Here is a 27884-nt window from a genome sequence, read left to right as displayed (position 1 = left end):
TGTTTATTTCTTGATAGATACAGTCACGTGTTACATTTTATCATCTACATTGCTCCGTTCTCTTCTTTGTTTGTATAAAACACATCAGATGCCTGAATTTAATATAAATTACTGAAATGCCTAAAAATGAAATAATGAAAATTATTGTAAATTAAATACAGCACACATCAATGAGCTCAGAACTGAGAAAAGAGAATTCTAGAAAGATAAAAACAAATTAATCAGTTAATTGATCTAACAATACGCAGCGGGCAGTAGGCAGGTCATGTCTTTATACTGCGGCTGGCCCGGGTGTGTTATCTGCCATCATTCAGCCATGCCGGCTCGTGTGAACTCCGGCCAAGGGGTTCTCTGCGTGAAGATGGGTGAAACGACCAAGGGTCCATATTGGGAATATATTTCGATATGAAGTGTAGCTGATCGCACAGCTCTTGTTAAACACACCTGATATATTCTCCTGCAAAGCAAAGATATATTATTACAGGTTTCTGCTGGCACAGGGGAGTTCTAAAGTAATGGGTTGAATTAGAGCATGTTGAACCCCTTAATGACCAAAACAGAAAGGGCCTTAACGGGAATCTGTCACCAGCTTTTTGCTACCCCATCTGAAAACTGCATGATATTGGGGCAGAGACCCTGATTCCAGCGATGTATCACTTATACTGGTTGCTGCAGTTTTAATAAAATCACTGTTTTCTCTGTTGAAGATCTACCAGCTCTCTGAATGCTGAGCTCTATATAACCCCGCCCACACCACTGATTGGCAGATTTCTGTGTACACTGCATAGGCAGAAATCTGGTGGGGACAGGATTATACCGAACTAATTTTAGAGGATTACTTGGTAGGAGATTTACTAGTCCTATTAGTGTTAATCTCCTGCTGATAAAACAGGGATTATAGCTAAACTACAGGAAACATTAGGATCTCTGTTTCTAGATTATGCTGCTCTCAATTTAGGTGCTAAAAACCTGCTGACAGATTCCCTTTAAAATCTGCCCAACTTTATTTGTCTTTGTCTCTCCAATTTTTAGCAGCCGTACCTTTTTTATTTTTTTTTTTTTACCTACATGTCTCCATGAAGCTTTGTTTTCTACACAACAAACTGTATTTTTTAGCACAACTTTGTGGGTACATAACTGGTTGAATGTACAGAAGATATATAACAAAGTATGTGTGTATTAATATCATGAATCGTTACAGGGGGTTGTCTACACTAAAGGGTGCTTTACACGCTGCGATATCGCTAACGATATATCGTCAGGGTCACGGTGTTTGTGACGCACATCCGGCGTCGTTAGAGACATCGCTGCGTGTAACATGTACGAGAGACCTTAAACAATCGCAAAATAGACAAAAATCGTTGGTTTTGGAGAGGTCGTCCAAACACCAAAAATCGTTGTCTCGTACGTAGCGATGTTGTTCGTCGTTCCTGCGGCAGCACACATCACTACATGTGACACCGCAGGAGCGACGAACATCTCCTTACCTGCCTCCACCGGCTATGCGGAAGGAAGGAGGTGGGTGGGATGTTACGTCCCGCTCATCTCCGCCCCTTCGCTTCTATTGGCCGGCCGCTTAGTGACGCCGCAATGACGTCGCTATGACGCCGAACGCACCTCCCCCTTGAAGGAGGGATTGTTCGGCGGTCACAGCGACGTCGCTGAACAGGTATGTGCATGTGACGATGCCGTAGCGATAATATTCGCTACGGCAGTGATCACCAAATGTAGCACGTACGACGGGGGAGGGTGCTATCGCTAGCGATGTCGCAGCGTGTAAAGCACCCTTTAGGGGTAATTTTTCTTATATTTTACCTAAATGCATGCATTTGTGTCTAAAAAAATGTTTGCAATTGGGTTTCATTACAAATGTTGCCCCATTACCTTTCCATAGCTTCTGTGTTGCACAGTCTATTGCAGGCTGCAGAGTGAGTAATCGGTCAGCGAGCTCCTTCTAAGGTCTTTCTTAGGGCTTATGCAGATATCCATGAAAATCGGTCTCATCACAGACTGCTATACACAAACTATGGTTTTCCGGACCTGAGCTTGATAGCCTCATAGGCCAATATTGGGAGACCCCCAGTCAGTTTGTGCATCGCAGTTCGTTATTGGACCAAATTTCACAGACATCTGGATTAGCCCTTATCCTATTTTGTCTCTACTAGTTTATTGCACAGAGCACTTCAAAGCTGAATGTGAAATAAAACAAAAAAAGTCAAATGGAAAAGTCAAATGATGCAAAATGTTTAAAGGGAACCTGTCAGGTGTAATATGCGCCCAGGACCACAAGCAGTTCTGGGTACATATTCCTAATCCCTGCCTAACTGTTCATGTATCTAATAGAACAGATAAAGAGAGCTTTAGAAAAAGTATTTCTAAAGATCCTTTATGATATGCTGAGGCCTGGGACTAGTCATGAGGGCATTATTTCCCCTGACTAGTCTGCCCTTTTAGCATGCCCCTGTGGGTGTGCTAACATGCTATTCAGTGACCATTGCCCAGCATCATCATCAGCGGTGACGCGCTGTCACCGCCTCAAACGCTGGATTTAGGGTCACTGCGCATGATCAAAAGTCCCGGCACTTCTGGTTATGCACACTAGACCTCTCTGAAACAAGGACGCATACACCCGGCTTCATAGTGTGCATGACCAGAAGTAGCGGAATTTATGAACATGCGCACTGAGCCTAAACCCGGCGTCTGACAACGGTGACAATGGACACATGTACACGCGTCCATGCCGATGGGCATTGAATAGCATGTTAGCACGCCCCTGTAGGCGCGCTAACATGCTAAGAGAGCAGCTAGTCGGGGGAAGTAATGCAGCTGTGATTAGTCGCTGGTCTCATTAGCATATCATAAAGGATCTTTAGAAAGACTTAATCTAAAGATCTCTTTATCTATGCTAGTGTATACAGGGACGGTTAGGCAGGGATTAGCAATATACACACAGAACTGCTCGTGGTACTAGGTGCATATTACACCTGATGGGTTTCCTTTAATGTAATCTAATTGCAAAAATAATTTTTAGTCACAAATACAGACACTAAAGTAATCGAGAAAAAAAAATGTCCTCAAAAGCGGATGATACTTACAGAGCATTATAGAAATGTTGTTCTTTTGTACATGTGTAACTCCAAATACATGTAAGGCCATGTGCACACGTTGTGTATTTGGTGCGGTTTTACCTCAGTATTTGTAAGCTAAAACCTGGGGTGGGTGATAATATATCACATTGGGGCATTTCCGTTGAAAACTTTAAAGAAAGCCTTAGAAGAAGGGAATTTTGTTTACTTACCGTAAATTCCTTTTCTTCTAGCTCCTATTGGGAGACCCAGACAATTGGGGTGTATAGCTTCTGCCTCCGGAGGCCACACAAAGTATTACACTGAAAAGTGTAACCCCTCCCCTCTGCCTATACACCCTCCCGTGCATCACGGGCTCCTCAGTTTTGGTGCAAAAGCAGGAAGGAGGAAACTTATAAATTGGTCTGGGGTAAATTCAATCCGAAGGATGTTCGGAGAACTGAAACCATAACCAAAAGAACAATTCAACATGAACAACATGTGTACACAAAAGAACAACCAGCCCGAAGGGAACAGGGGCGGGTGCTGGGTCTCCCAATAGGAGCTAGAAGAAAAGGAATTTACGGTAAGTAAACAAAATTCCCTTCTTCTTTGTCGCTCCATTGGGAGACCCAGACAATTGGGACGTCCAAAAGCAGTCCCTGGGTGGGTAAAAGAATACCTCAATAAAAGAGAGCCGAAAACGACCCCTTCCTACAGGTGGGCAATCGCCGCCTGAAGGACTCGCCTACCTAGACTGGCATCTGCCGAAGCATAGGTATGCACTTGATAGTGTTTTGTGAAGGTGTGCAGACTAGACCAGGTAGCTGCCTGACACACCTGCTGAGCCGTAGCCCGGTGCCGCAATGCCCAGGACGCACCCACGGCTCTGGTAGAATGGGCTTTCAGCCCCGAAGGAAGAGGAAGCCCCGAAGAACGGTAGGCTTCAAGAATCGGTTCCTTGATCCACCGAGCCAAAGTCGACTTGGAAGCCTGCGAACCCTTCCGCTGGCCAGCGACCAGGACAAAGAGCGCATCTGAACGGCGCAGGGGCGCCGTGCGAGACACGTAGAGCCGGAGTGCTCTCACTAGATCTAATAAATGCAAATCCTTTTCACACAGGTGAACTGGATGAGGGCAAAATGACGGTAAGGAGATATCCTGATTGAGATGAAAAGGAGATACCACCTTAGGGAGAAACTCCGGGACAGGACGCAGAACCACCTTATCCTGGTGAAAAACCAGGAAAGGGGATTTGCATGACAGCGCAGCAAGGTCCGACACTCTTCTGAGTGAGGTAATTGCCACAAGAAATGCCACCTTCTGCGAAAGACGTGATAAAGAGACATCCCTCAGCGGCTCGAAAGGTGGTTTTTGAAGAGCCATTAGCACCCTGTTAAGGGTTCCAGCGGGCGCTTGTAGGGTGGAACTATGTGGCAAACTCCCTGCAGGAACGTGCGGACCTGCGGAAGCCTTGCTAGGCGCTTTTGAAAAAATACTGAGAGCGCCGATACTTGTCCCTTGAGAGAGCCGAGTGACAACCCCTTGTCCATTCCGGATTGAAGGAAGGAAAGAAAAATGGGTAAGGCAAAAGGCCAGGGAGTAAAACCCTTATCAGCGCACCAGGACAAGAAGATCCGCCACGACCTGTAATAGATCTTGGCGGACGTTGGTTTCCTGGCCTGTCTCATGGTGGCAATGACATCCTGAGATAACCCTGAAGACGCTAGGAGCCAGGACTCGATGGCCACACAGTCAGGTTGAGGGCCGCAGAATTCAGATGGAAAAACGGCCCTTGTGACAGCAGGTCTGTGCGGTCTGGAAGCGCCCACGGCTGACCCACCGTGAGATGCCACAGATCCGGGTACCACGACCGCCTCGGCCAATCTGGAGCGACGAGAATGGCGCGACGACAGTCGGATCTGATCTTGCGTAACACTCTGGGCAACATCGCCAGAGGAGGAAACACATAAGGGAGTCGAAACTGCGACCAATCCTGAACTAACGCGTCCGCCGCCAGAGCTCTGTGATCTTGAGACCGTGCCATGAAGGCCGGGACCTTGTTGTTGTGCCATGACGCCATGAGATCGACGTCCGGCGTTCCCCAGCGGCGACAGATCTCTCGAAACACGTCTGGGTGAAGAGACCATTCCCCCGCATCCATGCCCTGACGACTGAGAAAATCTGCTTCCCAGTTTTCTACACCCGGGATGTGAACTGCGGAGATGGTGGATGCTGTGGCTTCCGCCCACAGCAGAATCCGTCGGACTTCCTGGAAGGCTTGACGGCTGCGCGTGCCGCCCTGGTGGTTGATGTACGCGACCGCCGTGGCGTTGTCCGACTGTATGCGGATCTGCCTGCCCTCCAGCCACCGATGAAACGCCTTTAGGGCTAGATACACTGCCCTTATCTCCAGAACATTGATCTGAAGGGAAGACTCTATCGGAGTCCAGGTTCCCTGAGCCCTGTGGTGGAGAAAAACCGCTCCCCACCCTGACAGGCTCGCGTCCGTCGTGACCACAGCCCAGGATGGGGGCAGGAAGGATTTTCTCTGCGATAGAGAAGTGGGAAGAAGCCACCACTGAAGAGAGGTTTTGGCTGCAAGGGAAAGAGAGACGTTCCTGTCGAGGGACGTCGACCTCCTGTCCCATTTGCGGAGAATGTCCCATTGGAGTGGGCGCAGATGGAACTGCGCGAAGGGCACTGCCTCCATCGCTGCCACCATCTTCCCCAGGAAGTGCATGAGGCGCCTCAAGGGGTGTGACTGACCCCGAAGAAGAGATTGCACCCCTGTCTGCAGCGAAAGCTGTTTGTCCCGCGGTAGCTTGACTACCGCTGAGTGAGTATGAAACTCCATCCCGAGGTAAGTCAGTGATTGGGTCGGTGTCAACTTGGACTTTGGGAAGTTGATGAGCCACCCAAACTGCTGGAGAGTCGCCAGAGCGACGGTCAGGCTGTGTTGACACGCCACCCGGGAGGGTGCCCTGACTAGGAGATCGTCTAGGTAAGGGATCACCGAGTGGCCCTGAGAGTGTAGGACCGCCACAACGGATGCCATGACCTTGGTGAAGACCCGTGGGGCTGTCGCCAGGCCGAAAGGCAGTGCCACGAACTGAAGGTGTTCGTCCCCGATGGCGAAACGCAGGAAGCGTTGATGTTCGGGTGCGATCGGCACATGGAGATAAGCATCCTTGATGTCGATTGATGCTAGGAAGTCTCCTTGTGACATCGAAGCGATGACCGAGCGGAGAGATTCCATCCGAAACCTTCTGGTGCTCACATGCCTGTTGAGCAGTTTGAGGTCCAGAACGGGACGGAATGATCCGTCCTTCTTTGGCACCACGAACAAGTTGGAGTAGAAGCCGTGACCATGTTCCTGAGGGGGAACGGGAATCACCACTCCTTCTGTCTTCAGAACGCCCACAGCCTGAAAAAGTGTGCCGGCCCGAGAGGGGGGCGGAGATGTTCTGAAGAAACGAGTCGGAGGACGAGAGCTGAACTCTATCCTGTAACCGTGAGACAGAATGTCTCTCACCCATCGGTCTTGGACATGTGGCCACCAGGCGTCGCAAAAGCGGGACAGCCTGCCACCGACCGAGGATGCGGTTCGGGGAGGCCGAAAGTCATGAGGAGGCCGCCTTGGAGGCAGTGCCTCCGGCGGTTTTTTGGGGGCGTGACTTAGACCGCCACGCATAGGAGTTCCTCTGGCCTTTCTCTGGCCTGTTGGACGAAGAGGATTGGGACTTGGCTGAGGGCCGAAAGGACCGAAACCTCGGTTGTATTTTCCGTTGCTGAGGTCTCTTCGGTTTGGACTGGGGTAAGGACGAGTCCTTTCCCTTGGATTCCTTAATAATTTCATCCAATCGTTCGCCGAACAATCGGTCGCCAGAAAACGGCAAACCGGTTAAGAACTTCTTGGCAGCAGAGTCTGCCTTCCATTCGCATAGCCACATGGCCCTGCGGACTGCCACCGAATTAGCGGATGTCACCGCCGTACGGCCAGTAGCTCTATCTGCCTGTCAGTGGCATCCTTGAGCGATGAGCCATCTGCAACTGATACCACAGATCTAGCCGCCAGTCTAGAGACTGGAGGATCCACCTTGGGACATTGAGCCCATCCCTTAACTACGTCAGAGGGGAAGGGGTAACGTGTGTCATTAAGGCGCTTAGTAAAGCGCTTGTCCGGAAATGCTCTGTGCTTCTGGACAGCATCTCTGAAGTTAGTGTGATCGAAAAACGCACTCCGTGTACGTTTGGGAAACCTAAACTGGTGTTTCTCCTGCTGCGAAGCCGACTCCTCTATAGGTGGAGGCGGGGGAGATAGATCTAACACCTGGTTGATGGACGATATAAGATCATTTACTAAGGCGTCCCCCTCAGGTGTATCAAGATTGAGGGCAACGTCAGGGTCAGAGCCCTGAGCTGCGACGTCCGCCTCGTCCTCCAGAGAGTCCTCAAGCTGAGACCCCGAGCAGCGTGAGGAAGTCGGGGAATATTCCCAGCGAGCCCGCTTAGCCGGTCTGGGACTGTGGTCCGTGCAGGAGTCCTCCACGTGAGACCTAGGGGCCACCCCGGGAGCACGCTGCGGCGCAGACCGAGAGGGGCCTGGAGGCGACGATCCAACAGTGTCCGGGGCCTGTGTAAGGACCGGTCTGGACTGCAAGGCTTCTAGTAGCTTGGCAGACCATTTGTCCATAGACTGAGCCATGGATTGTGACAGCGACTCAGAGAGTTTCTCAGCAAAAACTGCCAACTCTGTCCCTGCCGCCTGGACAGTGGAAGCAGGAGGGTCTGCCTGAGCCGAGGGGCCCACTAGTGACCGAGGTTCCGGTTGAGCAAGTGCAACAGGGGTCGAGCATTGCTCACAGTGAGGGTAGGTGGAACCCGCAGGTAACATAGCCCCACAAGAGGTACAGGTTGCAAAAAAACCCCTTGCCTTAGCGCCCTTGCTCCTTGTGGACGACATGCTGTTGTCTCCTAGGAGAGTGATCACTGAGGGTATATAGCCAAAAGTAAACAATCCGGCCGAACAGAGAAAATATATACATATATATATACATACTCCGGCACCCTAGCGGGGACCAGCACCGGGTTGACCGGTGTGGCTTACCGACCGCCCAAAGCGGAGTGTGTGTCCACCAGATTCCCTGCCTTAGGTCTCCCAGAGCTGACAGAGCTCGTTCTGAAAATCCTCCACCGGCAGAATGTTGTAAAAATGGCTGCCGGAGCTCTCAGGGGAGGAGGGAGCCGTGGGCGGCGACTAGTAAAGTGCGGGAATCTGGGGCTCCACAGTGATCAGTGAGGGGGGGGAGGAAACATAAAGTATGCTCCAGCCCTCACTGCCGACGTCAGGTCGACCGTCCCGCCCTTACCCCTGACTGGCAGGCCCGGGGGCGGGAGTTATGGTACTAGGCCGCAATGAAGCCGGGGACTAAATTTAATACCGCGGCCGACAAACAGGCTCTGTCGGCGCGGAAGTCCCGGTCTTCACAAAACCAGCAGCTGGTGCAGCGTCTGTGAAACAAGCGCTCCATGCACAGTCCCCATGGGGACACAGAGTACCTTTAGATGCAGGGCCCTGTCCCTGAGGATACATAGACTCCTGTCCGGCAGATTCCCACAGGGGCTGCGGAGGGAGTCCGGTCCCAGTAAATGGATGACCGGTCAGGATCCCACTTCTCCCAGAGCCTCTAAGGGATGGTGAAGGAAAACGGCATGTGGCTCCAGCCTCCGTACCCGCAATGGGTACCTCAACCTTAACAGCACCGCCGACGTAGTGGGGTGAGAAGGGAGCATGCCGGGGGCCCTGTGGGGGCCCTCTTTTCTTCCAACCGATAAAATCAGCAGCTGCTGCTGACTAAAATGGGAATGCATGAGGGGATGTGTGCCTCCTTCCACACAAAGCATAAAACTGAGGAGCCCGTGATGCACGGGAGGGTGTATAGGCAGAGGGGAGGGGTTACACTTTTCAGTGTAATACTTTGTGTGGCCTCCGGAGGCAGAAGCTATACACCCAATTGTCTGGGTCTCCCAATGGAGCGACAAAGAAAGAAAGCCGCTTTAGCATGTTTGATATGCATTTCCAATGTTGCTATTTTCTGCTGTACCTGAGGCCAGTCTCCATTTTTCAGCTGCTTCTCCAGTAGCAGTTTTACTCCTCTCTCCAAAATGGCAACATTGGGAAACCTGCAAAAGACCTGCTAGTTCAACAACAACGCTTACACCACACATCTCCAATCCCACCATCCACTGCAGCACATAAAAACCATGCCACAGTCACACATCTGTGTGTGGACATTGATCCATGGACTGTCCACAGGTCTTCTGATCTTGACTCATAGGCATATATCAGCCTGACAAGTTCGGGTCAGGAGATTCGAGGACAGACCACGCTTGGACTGTGACGGACAGACGTGTGAATGTGGCATTAAAGGGTTATTCCCATTTCCAAGATCCTATCCCAATATGTAGTAGGACAAATAATAATAATATTAGCAAATACCGCCAATTAGAAATGTAGTATAGTTCTCCTGATGTAGCCATGTCTCTTACCTCATGTGCAGGGCATTGCAGCTTAGGTATCCATGGTTATGACCAGGAACAACTAACTGTAACTATATGAATGGACGTAACCATTGATACCTGAGCTGCAATTCTCTGCAGATGAAGTAAGAGACATGGCTATATCAGGAGAACTATACTACATTTCTAATTTGAAGTATTTGCTATTATTATTATACCCACTACATATTGGGATGGGATCTTAAATGTGGGAAGACCCCTTTAATCTACTTAATGAAATTACATTAGGATCATGATCTCACAAAGTAAACAACGGACTGTCCTCTACATGACTCCCATTCTCTACATTGCGGTCACATAAATTGGCACCATATTTCCAGTAACATGCACTGTTAACCTTGTATACTCTCCAATGCAAAAAACAAACAAAAAAACCCTACACTGGTCATCATAAAATCTTGAAAGAAATTATTATATTTCCAAAAACATACTTAGAACAAAGACAAATGGTACATCATCTGACATGTTTTGGATTACAAACGATCCTTAGAAATAATCTGTCACCAGGTTTTTGCCACCTTATCTGAGAGCAGCATAATGTAGGGGCACAGATCCTGATTCATAGTTTCATAGTGTTTAAGGCCTCTGCCACACTTACGTGACAAAACGTAACGTTTTTGTCACGTACGTGTTACAGGGGTGGCTTGTTCCCCGTGTGCCGTGTTTATGGCACGTACGTGTTCTCCGTGTGTTATACGTAATAACACACGGAGAACGGAAAGCCCCGCCTTACCTTTTTCCTCCGGCGCTGTCTGTGGTGCTGAATGACAGTGTCCGGCACAGGCCACGCCCCGCTGACGCTGCTTCCGGCCCCCAGTGAAGAAGAAGCGTTGTTCAAATTCACTGGGGGACGGATGCAGGGGACAGCCGCGGCAGAGACTGCAGGGATGGTGGAGGTGAGTTTGTGATTTTTTTTTATTTTCAACCCGACACGTGTGTTTCTCCGGCGCGTGTCACACGGACCCGCATCCACACTACATCCGTGTGGTACGGGTGCCGGCCGTGTAACACCCGTGCTGCCGGAGAAACACTGACATGTCAGCGTATGGAACTCACGGACACACGTAAGTACGGAACGGACGGACGTTCCATTACAAAATACTTACGTGTGTCCAAAACATTAGGATTACCTAGGCCCACGTGTGTACGTGTCTCCGGTACGTGTAAAAAAAGGCAAACAAAGTGTGACGGAGGCCTAGGATTGAAGTCCATTAAGTCTACTTAAGTCCATTGAGTTCAACCCACGCCCTAACCTAAAATGTTGATCCAGTGTAAAGGGTGCTTTACACGCTGAGACATCGCTAGCGATAGCTAGCGATGTCGTGCGCGATAGCACCCGCCCCCGTCGTTCGTGCGACATTGGGTGATCGCTGCCGTAGCGAACATTATCGCTACGGCAGCGTCACACGCATATACCTTTTCAGCGACGTCGCTGTGACCGCCGAACAATCCCTCCTTCAAGGGGGAGGTGCGTTCGGCGTCATAGCGACATCACACGGCAGACGTCCAATAGCAGAGGAGGGGCGGAGATGAGCGGCCGGAACATCCCGCCCACCTCCTTCAATCCTCATTGCCGGTGAACACAGGTAAGGAGATGTTCGTCGTTCCTGTGGTGTCACACACAGCGATGTGTGACGCCGCAGGAACAACGAACAACCAGCGGCATGCCACACCAACGATATTATGAAAAGGAGCGACGTGACAACTATCAACGATTTTTGATGTTTTTGCGATCGTTGATCGTCGCTCCTTGGTGTCACACGCTGCGATGTCGCTAACGGCGCCGGATGTGCGTCACTAATGACGTGACTCCAATGATATATCGTTAGCGATGTTGCAGCGTGTAAAGGAACCTTAAGGTAAAACACCCCATGGGGCAGACAGTAAGCACCACATGAGGGTAAAAAATGTCTTCCTGGCTCCACATACGGCAATCAGACTAGTTCCCTGGATCAGCGCCCCATCACAGAATCTAGTGCACATAACCAGTAATTTTATGTTTTTCAAGAAAGGCATCCAGGCCTCTCAATGAACAGAAAGCAGCCAATCAGTGAGGTGGGTGGGGCTATACAGAGCTCAACATTAAAAAAACTGCTAGATCTGCAGAAAATAAAACAGTGATTTTATTAAATTGGAAGCACGCAGCTCGGCAAGTTATACATCAACGGAATCAGGCCCTCAATCCATACATTATGCTGCTCTTAGATGGGGTAGTAAAACCTATTGACCAATTCCCTTTAAAAGTAGGATATTCACCAAGCCCATGTTCGTAGCACATTTTTTGGTCTAGCTTTTTTGGACTATGCACATTTGTAAGTGTAAAGTATCAGATTATCCATAATTTTATATGCTGTAACGTACCTGACCGCCATCAGACCCAGCAATGCCCAGCAGGTGTTGTGTATTTGGGAGCTGGCACTCTGAACATATCTTCTCTCTTCACATGATTCAAAATCTTCGCCCCAGCCTCCATCTTCCATTTGGCGAGACAGAAGAAAATCGCAGGCACGGGTGATCTCCGGGCAGCTAATAGAGAAAGGTGAATCTGTAGAAATCTATTTATCTCACCAGTAATAATAATAATAATAATACTTTTTATTTCTATAGCGCCAACATATTCCGCAGCGCTTTACAATTCATTTATTTAGTTCTAGGCAGTGAATGTTTGTAACTGAAATCCCTGTTAAAATTAACAGAACCGAAGAAAGTTTCTCCATCTTCATCAGGACTATAGAAAAAGTCAGAGTCAACTTCTTATACCCAAATTGTAGTTTTTGTAGTTAAAAATACCAAAAAAATGACAGTAGAGAAAAAAAAGTTAATCAGTTGGACTAATAATTTTCATCCTTACAGCATGACGGAACATTTCAAATGACTGCACATAAGTAAACAACCAAAATATCAGACACTGTTTGTACGTATATGTCTGCTTTATATATGACTTCTAGATGACACTCACCCATCTGAGTACTTATATCCCATGCAAGCAAAGGCCTCCAGTCCAAACCATATGCCATATGTAAAGCACACACCCCAGGATCTGGGCGACACAGAGAAATATGAGAATATAGCATTAAACTAAGAAAAAAATGCAAAAATGTAATTAGCTGTTAGCATTGTCACTGATACAACTCGCCATTAAGAGACATTAGGTAGAATAAAATATGTTGGCTTCACTCCGGTGAAGGCACCACGCAGGAAGAATTTGGAGTGTAGCATTTTTCCATGACTGCCTTTTTGTCTGCCCAAAAACATTTCCTTCCAAGAGGCTCAGGGGATCATCAGAGAACACAGGCTTGAACTTTTACATCTGTGTATCCAGTTGTCACTAGTAAAGGTAGAAGCCCTATTGAGCTGTCCCCTCTCTGTGCTCCCTCATGTCCTCAGCCCAGGATCACCCCCCCCCCCTTCGAATTCCCAAAATATTTTTGCTTGCAATCGCTCTGCAGAATGACTTAAATGTGGTTTTCCAGGCCTACTGGTATCTGTACCTCAACCTTAGCCCAACTTAGAGTTATCTGACCCCACTCAGTAGTTACGTCTCCCTGAACGGGTAGTTTGGCTTGAGAATGTACTCCAGACTCAAGCCAGACAAGGAGAAAGAGTCTGAAGATCTTGATGACCCAAAGTAAAGCCCATGAGTGCCCATTTCTGCAGCTTTTGAGAATGAAATGCTCTTGGCTCCCTGTAGTCATTCTATTAAAAGGGGCCAAGGTCTCCTTACACAGCTCCTTTACAGCATGTAATAGACCCATTGTAGACCGAGACTATCTTTATCTGGCCTAAACTCAATGTTAAGGATGAGTCCGCCTCTCCCTCCAGGAAGAGGTTTCCTTCTGTCGATGCAGACGGCTACATGTGTATTGCTAATCTTAGTAATTTCACTGACCAGTTCTTCAAGAAAAGGGACGATCCCAAGGCACACCCTCAGTCAAAGGCTCCAAGGAGTGTTTCCCTCTTTGGATGAGTAGGTTCCTCAGTCCTTCCATTCCTCCTATCCAAGTAGAGTCTAATAGTATGCCATCCGCCTTCTCACTTCCCAGGATCCTTTCTGGCTTTGTGGAATGGTAGACTCTTCAGGGTCTCTTATCCACTTTCCCATCACAGTCTAATCAGTTTTTCCATTGGTGGGTTTACAGTGGCACTGCTCCAAAGCTAATCTTTCCAGCCCCTCCATTGGTAGGCGTTAATGTCCAAGACCTATCTCTCGGGCTTGGGAGCAATGTTCTACCAACACACTTTTGAGAACACTAAGTATACAGTCATGGCCAAAAGTTTTGAGAATGCTACAAATATTAATTTTTACAAAGTCTACTGCTTAAGTTTTTCTAATGGCAATTTGCAAATACTCCGGAATGTCATAAAGAGTTATCAGCTTAACAGCAATTACTTGCAAAGTCAATATTGGCTAAGAAAATGAACTTTAACCCCCAAAACATATTTCAACATCATTGCATTCCTGCCTTAAAAGGAGCAGCTAACATTGTTTTTGTGATTGTTCCATTAACACAGGTGTGGGTGTTGATGACAGGGCTGGCAATCAATCAGTCATGATTAAGAAAAAATGACACCACTGGACACTTTAAAAGGAGGCTGGTGCTTGGTATCATTGTTTCTCTTCAGTTAACCATGGTTATCTCTAAAGAAACACGTGCAGCCATCATTGCTCTGCACAAAAATGGCCTAACAGGGAAGAGTATCGCAGCTACAAAGATTACACCTCAGTCAACAATCTATCGCATCATCGAGAACTTCAAGGAGAGAGCTTCCATTGTTGCCAAAACTGTTTCAGCTGCGGGATCGGACTACCAGCAGTGCCGAGCTAGCTTAGCAATGTCAGCAGGCTGGTGTGAGTGCTTCTGCACGCACTGTGAGGCGGAGACTCTTTGAGCAAGGCCTGGTTTCAAGGAGGGCAGCAAAGAAGCCACTTCTCTCCAGAAAAAACATCAGGGACCGACTGATATTCTGCAAAAGGTACAGGGAGTGGACTGCTGAGGACTGGGGTAAAGTCATTTTCTCAGATGAATCCCCTTTTCGATTGTTTGGGACATCTGGAAAACAGCTTATTAGGAGAAGAAGAGGTGAGCGCTACCACCAGTCTTGTCTCATGCCAACTGTTAAGCATCCTGAAACGATTCATGTGTGTGGTTGCTTCTCAGCCAAGGGAATCGGCTCACTCACATTCTTGCCTAAAAACACAGCCATGAATAAAGAATGGTACCAGAATGTCCTCCAAGAGCAACTTCTCCCAACTGTCCAAGAGCAGTTTGGCGCCCAACAATGCCTTTTCCAGTATGATGGAGCACCTTGCCATAAAGCAAAGGTGATCACTAAATGACTCATGGAACAAAACATAGAGATTTTGGGTCCATGGCCTGGAAACTCCCCAGATCTTAATCCCATTGAGAACTTGTGGGCAATCATCAAGAGACGGGTGGACAGTGGACAAACAAAAACCAACAAATTCTGGCAAAATGCAAGCATTGCTTATGCAAGAATGGACAGCTATCAGTCAGGATTTGGTCCAGAAGTTGATTGAGAGCATGCCAGGGAGAATTGCAGAGGTCCTGAAGAAGAAGGGTCAACATTGCAAATATTGACTTGCTGCATTAACTCATTCTGTCAATGTAACCTTTTGGTACTCATAATATGATTGCAATTATATTTCTGTATGTGATGTAAACATCAGACAACACAATTAAAAACCAGAGGGCAACAGATCATGTGAAAATATAATTTTGGTGTCATTCTCAAAACTTTTGGCCATGACTGTACAGTAAAGTAGTCTCACCTCCAGTTTGTTCTTCTGGAATTGTAAGTCTTTTTTCTAACTTTGGAGAAATGAAAAATTCCAGTGTCTCCAGGAGAATGTTAGAATAAAATAGATTCTTTTATTTAATCCTTAAAATCATCCATCATAAATACAAAAAAGATGAACACAGGCAAGTAGGACAGAGGAGCTTTTTCCTAAAAAAGCTTTCTCCATGTGATTTCTCACCCGGGTCAGGGTGTTTCCGTGCGCCGGAGGTGTCATCAGGAGTGAAGAGGGGTGAGCTGAATTTCCTCTATTTACCTTTTTTCTAACTTTCCACCTCTAGCTTTTCCTCTTCAGAATCAACCGCTATTTTGCTCACACATCAGGCAGGTAACTGGGAGCTTCTTTGACACGTCGGTAGCTGCCAGGGTTCTCCATTAGGTGGAGTCACTGGGTCCAATATTTCCCAGGTCACATCCCCAGGACAAACAACTGGGCTGCATATTGTCTCATCCAAGAAATTCAATTTTTTTTTCTCATCCATGAATTACTCTTATTATCAAACTGTACAGTACTTATCATAAGGCCCCAGCTTATCTACCTCAGAGACATTCAAAGTACATGCTGTTCTCCATGCCTTTTATTCTTCAATGGGCCCATGTGGAGGGCATATCAATGATCTACAGTGCTCAGGACTGGCCTCTACACCTTTTTTCAGGGCTCTTAACGGTTCACTTATTGTAAAATCCCTTTCTTGTTGAATATATTCGGCCACACAAGTGCTACCCTATTCTTATTTCTTTACTTTGCATGCTTGTCTTCCCTGGGTTTAGATCATGCCAATTCTGGGTCCCCCCCCCCCCTCTTACTGCCTTTGGCACAAAGCTAAGCTGCCTAGTGTTTGAGAAGGCATAGACCACCAACAGAGCAAACACTTTTTCATCCTAGGGTCATCCTCTTCGTATAAGAACATAAGAAATGCTTCCAGCTCACCGCTTTAGTCCATGTTTCTTAATGTGGAGCTCGGATACGCTCTACGTGCTGAAGTGAAATAAATCTTGGAATCCGTCTCTACAAATGTTAAACATCTTTATTCTTTACAATCATGATAACATGACTGAGGATGCTTGACATCTGAAACGCGTAGTTTGGGCCAGCAGGGAAATTGGTGTGTTCAGTTTGTTTCACACTGTAAAGAATAAAGACGTTTAAGGCCCTGTGCGCACTTGCCGTTTTTTGCCGCGCATGTTTCGCTGCAGAAAATGTTCATAACATCTCTGCAGTGATTCACCAGCAAATCCTATGGGAAAAAAAAATGCTGTGCGCACTATGCGGATTTTGACAGCTGCATGTTTTGCTGCGGAATTCCCGCAGCAAAAACAATTGCATGTCACTTCTTTTCCGCAGGTAGCTGTGGGATTTCACTCCATTGACTGTAATGTAATCGTGAAATCCCGCAGGGAATAACGCAGGCAGCAAATTCTGTGCGGTTCATTGCGTTTTTCTGCGTTATTCCCTGCAGTATTTTGCGTTTTCGGGACATAATGTTCATCATTGCCCTGCATGTTGCAGGGAAGTGATGTCATTATGACAGGAAGAGGAAGCGGAGCAGAGTAAACACACACACATCACACGCACACACAGACACAGACATATAGAATACACATAGAAATTAAATGTACATATAACAATAAAAAACAAACAAAAAAAAAAAAACGTGGGCTCCGCTGTATTTTTACCGTCCAGCCGAGGTAAACACACAGCGGCGGCCCGGTATTCTCAGGCTGGGGAGGGCGAGGGCCAGGGTTAATGCCCCCCTCCTCCCGCAGCCCAGAATATCAGCCCGCAGCTGCCCAGGGACTGTCGCATCCATTATGCAACAGTCCCGGAGTGTCCCCGGCTCTTCCCGATTGCCGTGATGCGGTGGCAATTCGGGGTAATAACGAGTTAATGGCAGCATATCGCTGCCACTAAGTCACATCTTAATCATGGCAGCGTCTATGAGACAGCTTACATGATTAACCCGTAAGTAAAGTAAAAAAAAACACACACACTGAAAAATCCTTTATTTTAAATAAAATAACAAAAAAGCCCCTCTTTCACCACTATATTACACCCCCAACACACAGCAATGGCGTAATCCACGCACGTCCCACGACACTTGCATCCAGCCGCGACTGACACATACTCCATGCAGCCTCGTAAAGAGACTGCAGAGAGGTAACTACAGGTCATTTCTCACGGTCGGTAATGTGAACACACTACCGCTCGGGAGAACTGCTGTCACAGGGACTCTATTGATTGATTTGTCCTCTATCTATTGATTATCTATCTATCTATCTATCGATTATCTATCGATCTATCTATTTATCTATCCATTATCTATCTATCTCAGAAGGAAATTACCTTTTTTTTTTCAATGTGCTTTATTGCATTGAATGCATTAAGACACATGTACCAACCCGCAGAAAAACCGCACCAAAACCGCACCAAAACGCATGCGGATTTCTGTGCGTTCTTTTGTGTTTTTTTCCCGCGGGTGCGGAAATCTTTCAGTACCTGCGGAATTTTCTTAAGAAAATTCCATTTTTTAGTGCGCACAAGGCCTAACATTTGTAGAGTCGGATTCCAAGATATATTTCATCCTCTTAGTGGCAGATCTTATACCTATGGTGCCATGTTCCATAATGTATTCTACAAGAAAGGTACAAAATCCAATTATTACTCGGTTCTTTTATACTTACCCTTCCCAGGATCCGTCTTTACGCTGAACCCTTCGGCAGTAATCTAGGCCTTGTTTGAGAGTTTCCCTAAGTGGAGCAAAAAAAGAAAAAGAAAAAGTCCAAATCATATCGGTGTAGTCGCATACTGGAGTTTCACTATGAGGGCCCTCTGATTTCCCTACGGGAAAGCGAACAAGGGCCACTAAATACAATATTGTGAATGCAGTATCACAATCCTAATATTGGCAGTGCAGTGATAATACTAGCGGTAGATCAATTACAAGCTGAAATGCATTTATAATGTATTATTCTAAGGTACTTTAAGATGGAGAATCCTTAAAGGGGTAGTCTGGTCCTAAGATACTGATGACTTTTAGCGTTCTTTCACATGTCTGTGCAATTTGGGCTGATGATGGATTATAATGAATGGACTGGCCATGCGTCTCCCAACTCGAGTGTGACAGCGTCATATAAATATATTAAGTGGTCACGCTCGTGTCAGAGAGCTATGGCGAGTCCGTGCATCGTGATCCGACATCAGACCAAATTGCCTGGACGTGTGAATGAGCTCTTATTTTGGATAAGTCAACAATATCAGAACGGTGGTGAACATACACCCTACAAACACTCGATCGCTGTTTTAAGCTTCATTCAAAGTGTAGCAGCTACTGCCAGGTACTGCAGCACAGCTCCTAATTAACAGGATAGGTCATCAGTATCTTCTGACTGCACAACCCCTTTAAGGCCCCCTTCACACGCACGTGAAAAAAAGAACCGTTTTTTTCACGGACGTATTAAAGGGGTGGTTTGCTCCCCGTGTGCTGTGTTTGTGGCACATGCGTGTTCTCCGTGTGTTATACGTAATAACACACGGAGAACGGAAAGTCCCGCCTTACCTGTTTCTTCCGGTGCTGTCTGTGGTGCTGAATGACAGTGTCCGGCACAGGCCACGCCCCGCTGACGCTACTTCCGGCCCCCAGTGAAGAATATGCGTTGTTCAAATTCACTGGGGTACAGATGCAGGTGACAGCCGCGGCAGAGACTGCAGGGCTGGTGGAGGTGAGTTTGTGTTTTTATTTATTTTTACAATGACACGTGTGTTTCTCCAGGGCGTGTCACGTGGGACCGCATCCACACTACATCCGTGTGGTACGGGTGCGAGCCGCGTGACACTCGTGCTGCCGGAGAAAAACGGACATGCCTCCATATAGAGCACATGGGCTCACGTCTGCTCCACACGGAGGCACGGGCCAATGGCTGAACACGTGCGTGCACATATACCCATTGATTTTAATGGGTATACGTGTGCCCGTGTCTCCAGTACATGCGGGAACAGACCTAGCACGTACCGGAGGCACGTGCGTGTGAAGGTGGCCTAAATTAGTTTGTTATGAAGGTGAAAGGAAAATATATATACAGTACATCATTTCATGAACATTGAGCGTATGTAAAGTTGGCTATGAACAAGAACGCATGACAAAATACCTGATTTCATGTGCTCTGTAGTCCGGGTCCCATGCTTCGTAATGTTTCAAGGCCTGCATTACAGCAGATGTGCACTCTACATAGGTGTAGTCAATCATAATATCTCCTGCAGTAAATGAAAGCATTAGGGATCATGTTGCATTGAATGTAGTTTCTCATCAGGTATTCATTATATTACAATACTATGTACGTACCGAACACTTCGGATGGATTAAGCCTTTCCAACAAGCGCCCACCACGTTTGGTTTCATAAGTGGCAAATCCCCCATCAGAATTCTTCATGCTAAGTAGCTACAACAAATCGCAATAAAGGTACAGCAGAAAACATGATTAGCTGTCACACCCATTGTGTGTGTATGTATATATATATATATATATATATATATATATACACACAATACAGACCAAAAGTTTGGACACAACTTCTCATCTGTAGAACAACTGTTTAGAGGAGACTTTGTGCAGCAGGCCTTCATGGTAAAATAGCTGCTAGGAAACCCCTGCTAAGGACAGGCAACAAGCAGAAGAGACATTTTTTGGGCTAAAGAACACAAGGAATGGACATTAGACCAGTGGAAATCTGTGCTTTGGTCTGATGAGTCCAAATTTGAGATCTTTGGATCCAACCACTGTGTCTTTGTAGAAAAAGAGAATTTTGTTTACTTACCGTAAATTCTTTTTCTTATAGTTCCGTATTGGGAGACCCAGACCATGGGTGTTTAGCTTCTGCCTCCGGAGGACACACAAAGTACTACACTTAAAAGTGTAGCTCCTCCTTCTGAGCTTATACACCCACTGGTGAGCAGACCCAGCCAGTTTAGTGCAAAAGCTGAAGGAGAATAGCCACCCACAAGTAGAACAGAGCAAGAGCCGGAACAACCGGAGACTCTGTCCACGACAACAGCTGGTGAGGACACGCGGAACAAGAAAATTGCCAACAGGCAACAGGGAGGGTGCTGGGTCTCCCAATACGGAACTATAAGAAAAAGAATTTACGGTAAGTAAACAAAATTCTCTTTTTCTTTATCGTTCCTTTGGGAGACCCGGACCATGGGACGTTCCAAAGCAGTCCCTGGGTGGGAAATAAACAGAATAAACTAAGAAGTAGGCAGAACCTAACTTCACAAATGGGCGACAGCCGCCTGAAGGATGCGTCTGCCCAAACTCGCATCTGCCGAAGCATGAGCATGCACTTGGTAGTGCTTCGAAAAGGTATGCAGGCTAGTCCAAGTGGCAGCCTGACAGACTTGTTGAGCCGTAGCCTGGTGCCTAAAAGCCCAAGAGGCACCGACAGCTCTGGTCGAATGTGCCTTGATCCCCGGCGGGGGAGGCACCTGAGTACTCTGGTAGGCGTCCGAATGGTCGATCTAATCCAACGGGCTAAGGTCGGCTTAGAAGCAGAGAGGCCCTTGCGCCGACCTGTGGTTAGCACAAAAAGAGAAGTGTACCGCCTAAGTGCAGCGGTGCGAGACACATAAATCCGGAGAGCACGCACCAGATCTAGAGTATGCAGCGCTTTTTCAACGCGATGAACAGGAGCCGGACAAAAGAAAGGTAGGGTAATGTCCTGGTTAAGGTGGAAAGGAGAGACCATCTTAGGAAGAAAGTCCGGAGTCGGACGGAGAACCACCTTGTCTTGATGAAAAACCAAAAAAGGTGACTCCAAAGAGAACGCAGCCAAATCAGAGACTCTCCTGAGGGAAGTTATGGCCACCAGAAAGGCCACTTTCTGTGAAAGACGATACAAGGAAACTTCCCTAAGAGGCTCAAAGGGGGGTTTCTGCAAAACCGTGAGAACCAAATTAAGGTCCCAGGGATCCAAGGGCCGCCGGTAAGGCGGAATGATGTGAGACGCGCCCTGCATGAAGGTGCGGACCTGAGCCAGCCGAGCGAGACGCCGCTGGAACAGAACAGACAGAGCTGAGACTTGTCCCTTGAGAGAGTTGAGGGACAGTCCTAGCTGCAGACCGGACTGTAGAAAAGACAGAAGGGTCGGCAAGGAGAAAGGCCAAGGAGGATGGTCGGTAGAGCGACACCAGGACAGGAAAATTCTCCAAGTCCTGTGATAGATCTTAGCGGAGGAAGACTTACGGGCCCGAGTCATAGTGGAGATGACTTCAGGAGGAATACCAGAAGCCGTCAAAATCCAGGACTCAAGAGCCACGCCGTCAATTTGAGAGCCGCAGAATTCGGGCGGAAAAACGGACCTTGCGAGAGTAGGTCTGGACGGTCCGGGAGATGCCACGGCATCTCTACGGACAGATGGAGCAGGTCTGGATACCAAGCTCGCCTGGGCCAGTCCGGTGCAATGAGGATGACTCGACGGCCCTCCATTCTGATCTTGCGCAGGACTCTGGGCAAGAGAGCTAGAGGGGGAAACACGTAGGACAGACAAACTGGGACCAGTCTTGAACCAGAGCGTCCGCGGCGAATGCCTGAGGATCGTGGGAGCGAGCCACGTAAACAGGAACTTTGTTGTTGTGACGGGATGCCATTAGGTCCACGTCCGGAGTGCCCCATTTGCGGCAGATTGACTCGAACACCGCCGGGTGCAGGGACCACTCGCCACCGTCCACGGTTTGACGGCTGAGATAATCTGCCTCCCAGTTTTCCACGCCTGGGATGTGGACTGCGGATATGGTGGACTTGGAGTACTCCACCCATTGAAGGATGCGTTGTACCTCCAACATTGCCAGGCGGCTGCGTGTCCCGCCTTGGTGATTGATGTAGGCAACCGCTGTCGCGTTGTCTGACTGGACTCGAATGTGCCTGCCCGACAAAAGTTGGTGAAAAGCTAGGAGAGCTAGAAGCACGGCTCTGGTCTCCAGCACATTGATTGAAAGGGCTGACTCGGACGGAGTCCAAATGCCCTGCACTCTGTGGTGGAGACATACCACTCCCCAGCCGGATAGACTGGCATCCGTGGTGAGGATCACCCAGGACGGGGCCAGGAAGGAGCGCCCTTGGGACAGAGAGAGGGGCCGAAGCCACCACTGAAGAGAGCTCCTGGTCTGTGGCGACAGAGCCACTAACCTGTGTAAGGAGGAAGGCCGCTTGTCCCAACAGCGGAGAATGTCCAGCTGCAGGGGGCGCAGATGGAACTGGGCAAGGGGGACAGCTTCCATTGACGCCACCATTTGACCCAGCACCTGCATCAGACGCCTGAGGGTATAACGGCGGGGCCTCAGCAGAGAGCGCACCGCCAGTTGGAGGGACTGCTGTTTGACCAAGGGCAACTTCACAAGTGCCGGCAAAGTCTCGAACTGCATCCCTAGGTACGTGAGACTCTGGGTCGGAGTCAGAGTGGATTTGGGCAGATTGACCAGCCACCCGAATTGGGCTAGAGTGGCGAGAGTGAGCGAGACACTCCGCTGACAGTCTGCACTGGATGAAGCCTTGACTAGAAGGTCGTCCAGGTAAGGAATCACTGCCAACCCCTGTAGGTGCAGAACCGCAATCACTGCAGCCATGATCTTGGTGAATACCCGAGGGGCTGTGGCCAACCCGAAGGGGAGAGCCACAAATTGGAAATGATCTTCTCCGATTGCAAAACGTAGCCAACGCTGGTGTGAAACTGCAATTGGCACATGCAGATAGGCATCTCTGATGTCAATGGACGCCAGGAAATCCCCTTGGGTCATTGAGGCAATGACTGATCGCAGAGACTCCATGCGAAAGTGCCGTACCTGAACATGCTTGTTGAGAAGCTTGAGGTCCAGGATGGGCCGGAATGTACCATCCTTTTTGGGGACTAGGAAGAGATTTGAGTAGAAACCTCTGAACCGTTCCCGGGCGGAAACCGGTACAATTACTCCATTGGCCTGCAAGGATGCCACGGCCTGTGAGAAGGCGGCGGCCTTGGAGCAGGGGGGGGGTTGAGAGAAAAAATCTGTTTGGCGGTCTGGAAGAGAATTCTATCCTGTAGCCGTGGGAGATGATATCTCTCACCCACTGATCGGAGACGTGTTGAAACCAAGCGTCGCCAAAGTGGGAGAGCCTGCCACCGACTAAGGACGTTGCTGGAGCGGGCAGATAGTCACGAGGAGGCTGCCTTAGTGGCAGCACCTCCTGCGGTCTTCTGCGGACGCGCTTTTGGGCGCCAGTTGGATTTCTTGTCCTTGGCTGAGTTAGTGGACGAGGCCGAGGGCTCAGAGGACGACCAGTTGGAGGAATGAAAGGAGCGAAACCTCGACTGATTCCTACCCTGGGCAGGTTTCCTGGCTTTGGTTTGTGGCATGGAAGTACTCTTCCCGCCAGTAGCTTCCTTAATAATTTCATCCAGCTGTTCTCCGAACAGCCGGGACCCAGCAAAAGGGAGCCCAGCAAGGTACTTCTTTGAAGAAGCATCTGCCTTCCACTCTCGAAGCCACAAGATCCTGCGGATAGCGAGGGAATTAGCCGAAGCCACCGCAGTGCGGTGAGAAGCCTCCAGCATGGCAGACATGGCATAGGATGAAAAAGCTGAAGCTTGGGAAGTCAAGGTAACCATTTCGGGCATAGAGTCCGTGGTGAGGGAATGCATCTCCTCTAGAGAAGCAGAGATGGCTTTGAGAGCCCACACTGCTGCAAAAGTCGGGGAAAACGAGGCCCCCGCCGCTTCATATACGTATTTGGCCAGAAGGTCAATCTGGCGGTCAGTGGAATCCTTAAGGGAGGTGCCGTCAGCCACCGACACAACGGTCCGGGCTGAGAGCCTAGACACCGGGGGGTCTACCTTTGGGGACTGAGCCCACTCCTTGACCACCTCAGGTGGAAAAGGAAAACGGTCATCAGAACCACGCTTTGGGAAGCGTTTGTCAGGACAGGCCCTGGGCTTGGACACAGCGGCCTGAAAACTGGAGTGGTTAAAGAACACACTCTTTGTCCTCTTAGGCAAGGTAAACTGGTGCTTTTCTGCCAGAGAGGGTTGCTCCTCTGATACTGGCGGATTGAGATCCAGTACAGAGTTAATGGAAGCAATCAAGTCACTAACATCTGAGTCACTTTCGGACAGATCAATGGGGTACATGGAGATAGCCTCCGAGCCCCCTGTAAAGGCATCCTCCTCATCCTGCGAGTCCGCTCTTGAATCAGAGCCGGGGGAGGAGGAGGGAGAGGGAACCCTACGTCTTTTCTTAGGAGGACGGGGTCTGGGACCTGATGATGAATCCTCTGTGAGCTCCGGTCCTGAGAGAGCCCTAGCAGCAGAGGCACCCTGTGAGGGGAGCTGATGCATATTCAGCAAAGTCCTGGACAGAAGTCCCATGGACTCAGCAAAAGACTGGGAGATAGACCTAGAAAAGGATTCTACCCAAGCCGGGGGCTCAGCCACAGGAGCAGGAGCAGCCTGAGAGACCACTGGGGGAGAGACTCCAGGCTGTGGCACCGCCAAGGTAGAGCAGGCATCACAATGTGGATAGGTGCTCGGTTCAGGCAGCAGGAGCTTACATGCAGCGCATACAGAGTAAAGCTTTGGAGCCTTGCTCCTCGTGTGAGACATGCTGCTGGAGTGGGGGCTCTGCCAGAGAATGAACCCCAGAGAGTATATACAGAGGTCCACAACCAGAGCCGGTTGTGGCTTACCAGACCGATGTGCTATGCAGAGCGGTGTTGTGTGCCCTCTAGATCCCGGAGCTCGGACCCCCCAAACACAGCACCTCAGCAGGGATGCAGAACGCAGACCAGTGCTGAGTGAACCCTGAGAAAATGGCCGCCGAAGCGAAGAGACGGGGCGGGACCTGCATGAAGAGCGGGATCTGGAGGGCCATAGAGACCTACAGGGGAGGAGACACGCACAGCAGTGGGGAGTGTCCCTCCCTTGTGCAGAACGGCCGCCGGGAGGAGCCGCGCTGTCCCTCTGCATGAGTGACATGCGAGGGCAGTGAAACGAAACTAGGCCTCCGGCGAAGCCGGGGCCTAAATTTGAGCGGCGAGGCCGACGCACAGGCACCATCGGCGCGGTTCTCGGGTGACAGCTAGAGAACCCGCCGGAAATGTCAGTAAATACAGCAAGCACACTCTCCCCAAACAATAAAGCACAGGGACCCCCAAATATAAACGCATCAGGTACTTAGCTGCTGAGACGCAGGGCCAGGTCCCTGGGGATGAGTGCTCCGGTCCAGCAGGGTCCTGAAGGGCTGCGGATGGAGACCGGTCTCCTGCCAGGCATGGAGACCGTGCTGGCTCCCACTTCAAGCCAGAGCCCAGGAGGGATGGTGAAGGAGCACGGCATGTAAGGCTCCAGCCTAGGAAATCAACCTTACAACACCGCCGACACAGTGGGGTGAGAAGGGACATGCCGGGGGTCCAGACGTGGACCCGCAGTTCTTGAAACTCATTCCAAAATGAAAAAATCATATGAGAATGCATGTGTGGATGTATGCCTCCTGAACACAAAGCGATAAACTGGCTGGGTCTGCTCACCAGGGGGTGTATAAGCTCAGAGGGAGGAGCTACACTTTTAAGTGTAGTACTTTGTGTGTCCTCCGGAGGCAGAAGCTAAACACCCATGGTCTGGGTCTCCCAAAGGAACGATAAAGAAAAGGTGAACGGATGGACTCTACATGCCTGATTCCCACCTGTGAAGCATGGAGGAGGTGTGATGGTGTGGGGGTGCTTTGCTGGTGACACTGTTGGGGATTTATTCAAAATTGAAGGCATACAGAACCAGCATGGCTACCACAGCATCTTGCAGCGGCGTGCTATTCCATCCGGTTTGCGTTTATTTGGACCATCATTTATTTTTCAACAAGACAATGACCCCAAACACACCTCCAGGCGGTGTAAGGGCTATTTTACTAAGAAGGAGAGTGATGTGATGCTACGCCAGATGACCTGGTCTTCACAGTCACCAGACCTGAACCCAATCGAGATGGTTTGGGGTGAGCTGGACCGCAGAGTGAAGGCAAAAGGCTCAACAAGTGCTAAGCATCTGTCACGCTTCCCGGGTCCCCTGCTAGGCTCCCCGGCTCCCCTGCCACGCTCCCCGGTCTCCCTGCCAGGCTTACCGGCTCCTCTGCCACGCTTCCCCGCTCCCAGGTCGCGCTCCGCCGCTCCCCTGCCAGGCTTCCCGATTCCTCGCTCCACAGCCTCCCTGCTCCATCTCCTGTGGTCCCCAGGCAGCCCGGTCCCCGCTCCCGGCGCCCGTCTGCTACCCGTCCACAGCCCGGCTCTCCTGCTTCCTCCTCTCCGCTCCCTCCTCTGGCTTCTGGCACCCGGGCCGCGCGCATGCGCATTAGGGCGCGCGCGCGGTCACTGACCCTCTCTTAAAGGGCCAGCACCCAGAAACAGGATATTGATCAGACAGGTACAGGGTATATAAGATTTCTCTTTCCTGGTGGGCGGGGCCTGTTCTACGTGTTAGCAAGCTAGTGTTCAGGTCCCCTATTGCTTTGCCTTGTGCTTTGCCTGCTTTAACCCTGTCCTGTCTCGTAGAGCCTGTCCTGCTACGCCAGCCGCTCCGAACCACGCTCATCCCCGTACTCTGACGGTGACTTCAGCGGATGTTCTACCATCTCTCCAGCTCCGCCAGTCTCCAGTCCCTGGCTCCGTGTAGTGACCTGCTTCATCGCTCAGCAAGTTCCGGATCCCGCCTGACCCTACCACCTGGTCTCGGACTCTGAGCCTCGTCACCCGGACCACCGTCCAGAACTCCATCCACCATTCCTGCTCCTCCACAGACTGTCCGGCTATCAGTAGTGCTTCGGCTGCCGTGCACCCAGACCCTCTGGCGAGGTGACCTGCCTGTCTGACTCCTCAGAGGAAACCGGTGTACGGTCCAGAGGCTCCACCACCCGGACGTTACAGCATCTCTGGGAACTCCTTCAAGACTGTTGGAAGACCATTTCCGGTGACTACCTCTTGAAGCTGATCAAGAGAATGCCAAGAGTGTGCAAAGCAGTAATCAAAGCAAAAGGTGGCTACTTTGAAGAACCTAGAATATAAGACATATTTTCAGTTGTTTCACACTTTTTTAAGTATTTCATTCCACGTTTTAATTCATAGTTTTGATGCCTTCAATATGAATCTACAATTTTCCTAGTCCTGAAAATAAAGAAAACTCTTTGAATGAGGTGTCCAAACTTTTGGTCTGTACTGTATATATACACATACATATATACTGTATATTTGCATGTTTCTTACCACATCAACAGCATCCCGTAATCTGCTCCTTGGAATATGTTCAGATAAGAAAGAACAGTTTTCCTGGAGCAACATTGCAGATTTCAGCCCCTCCGCAGTACAATCCGCCACAATCCAAACACAGTCCCGGGTGCTGAATGGGAATCCGCCCTG

General features: G+C 49.2%; 1 protein-coding gene across 1 annotated transcript; it reads right to left on the bottom strand.

The window, feature by feature from the left end:
* On the bottom strand, positions 1-27884 carry LOC142245917 (lanosterol synthase-like). The gene is made up of 8 exons (XM_075318922.1): positions 27732-27884; positions 19805-19901; positions 19611-19716; positions 18147-18212; positions 12607-12687; positions 12009-12173; positions 9173-9251; positions 1-457 (listed from the first exon to the last, which is right to left on the bottom strand). Exons 1-8 carry the CDS (start codon positions 27804-27806, stop codon positions 311-313), a joined length of 816 nt encoding a protein of 271 aa, XP_075175037.1. The 5' UTR covers positions 27807-27884; the 3' UTR covers positions 1-310.

The sequence above is a fragment of the Anomaloglossus baeobatrachus genome, chromosome 7, assembly GCF_048569485.1.
Source record: "Anomaloglossus baeobatrachus isolate aAnoBae1 chromosome 7, aAnoBae1.hap1, whole genome shotgun sequence".
Classification (NCBI taxonomy): Eukaryota; Metazoa; Chordata; class Amphibia; order Anura; family Aromobatidae; genus Anomaloglossus; species Anomaloglossus baeobatrachus.
Note: the sequence above shows the minus strand (reverse complement) of the source record. Positions and strands in the feature narration are given on the sequence as shown.

What these genes read in the sequence shown, in the direction of transcription:
- LOC142245917 (XM_075318922.1), bottom strand. Translation starts at nt 27,806, where the DNA reads ATGTTGCTCCAGGAAAACTGTTCTTTCTTATCTGAACATATTCCAAGG. An exon ending in TACGGGATGCTGTTGATGTG is followed by an intron (nt 19,902 to 27,731) that starts GTAAGAAACATG and finishes GATTTGTTGTAG; the next exon opens with CTACTTAGCATGAAGAATTC. An exon ending in AAAGACGGATCCTGGGAAGG is followed by an intron (nt 12,688 to 18,146) that starts GTAAGTATAAAA and finishes TGTGTCGCCCAG; the next exon opens with ATCCTGGGGTGTGTGCTTTA.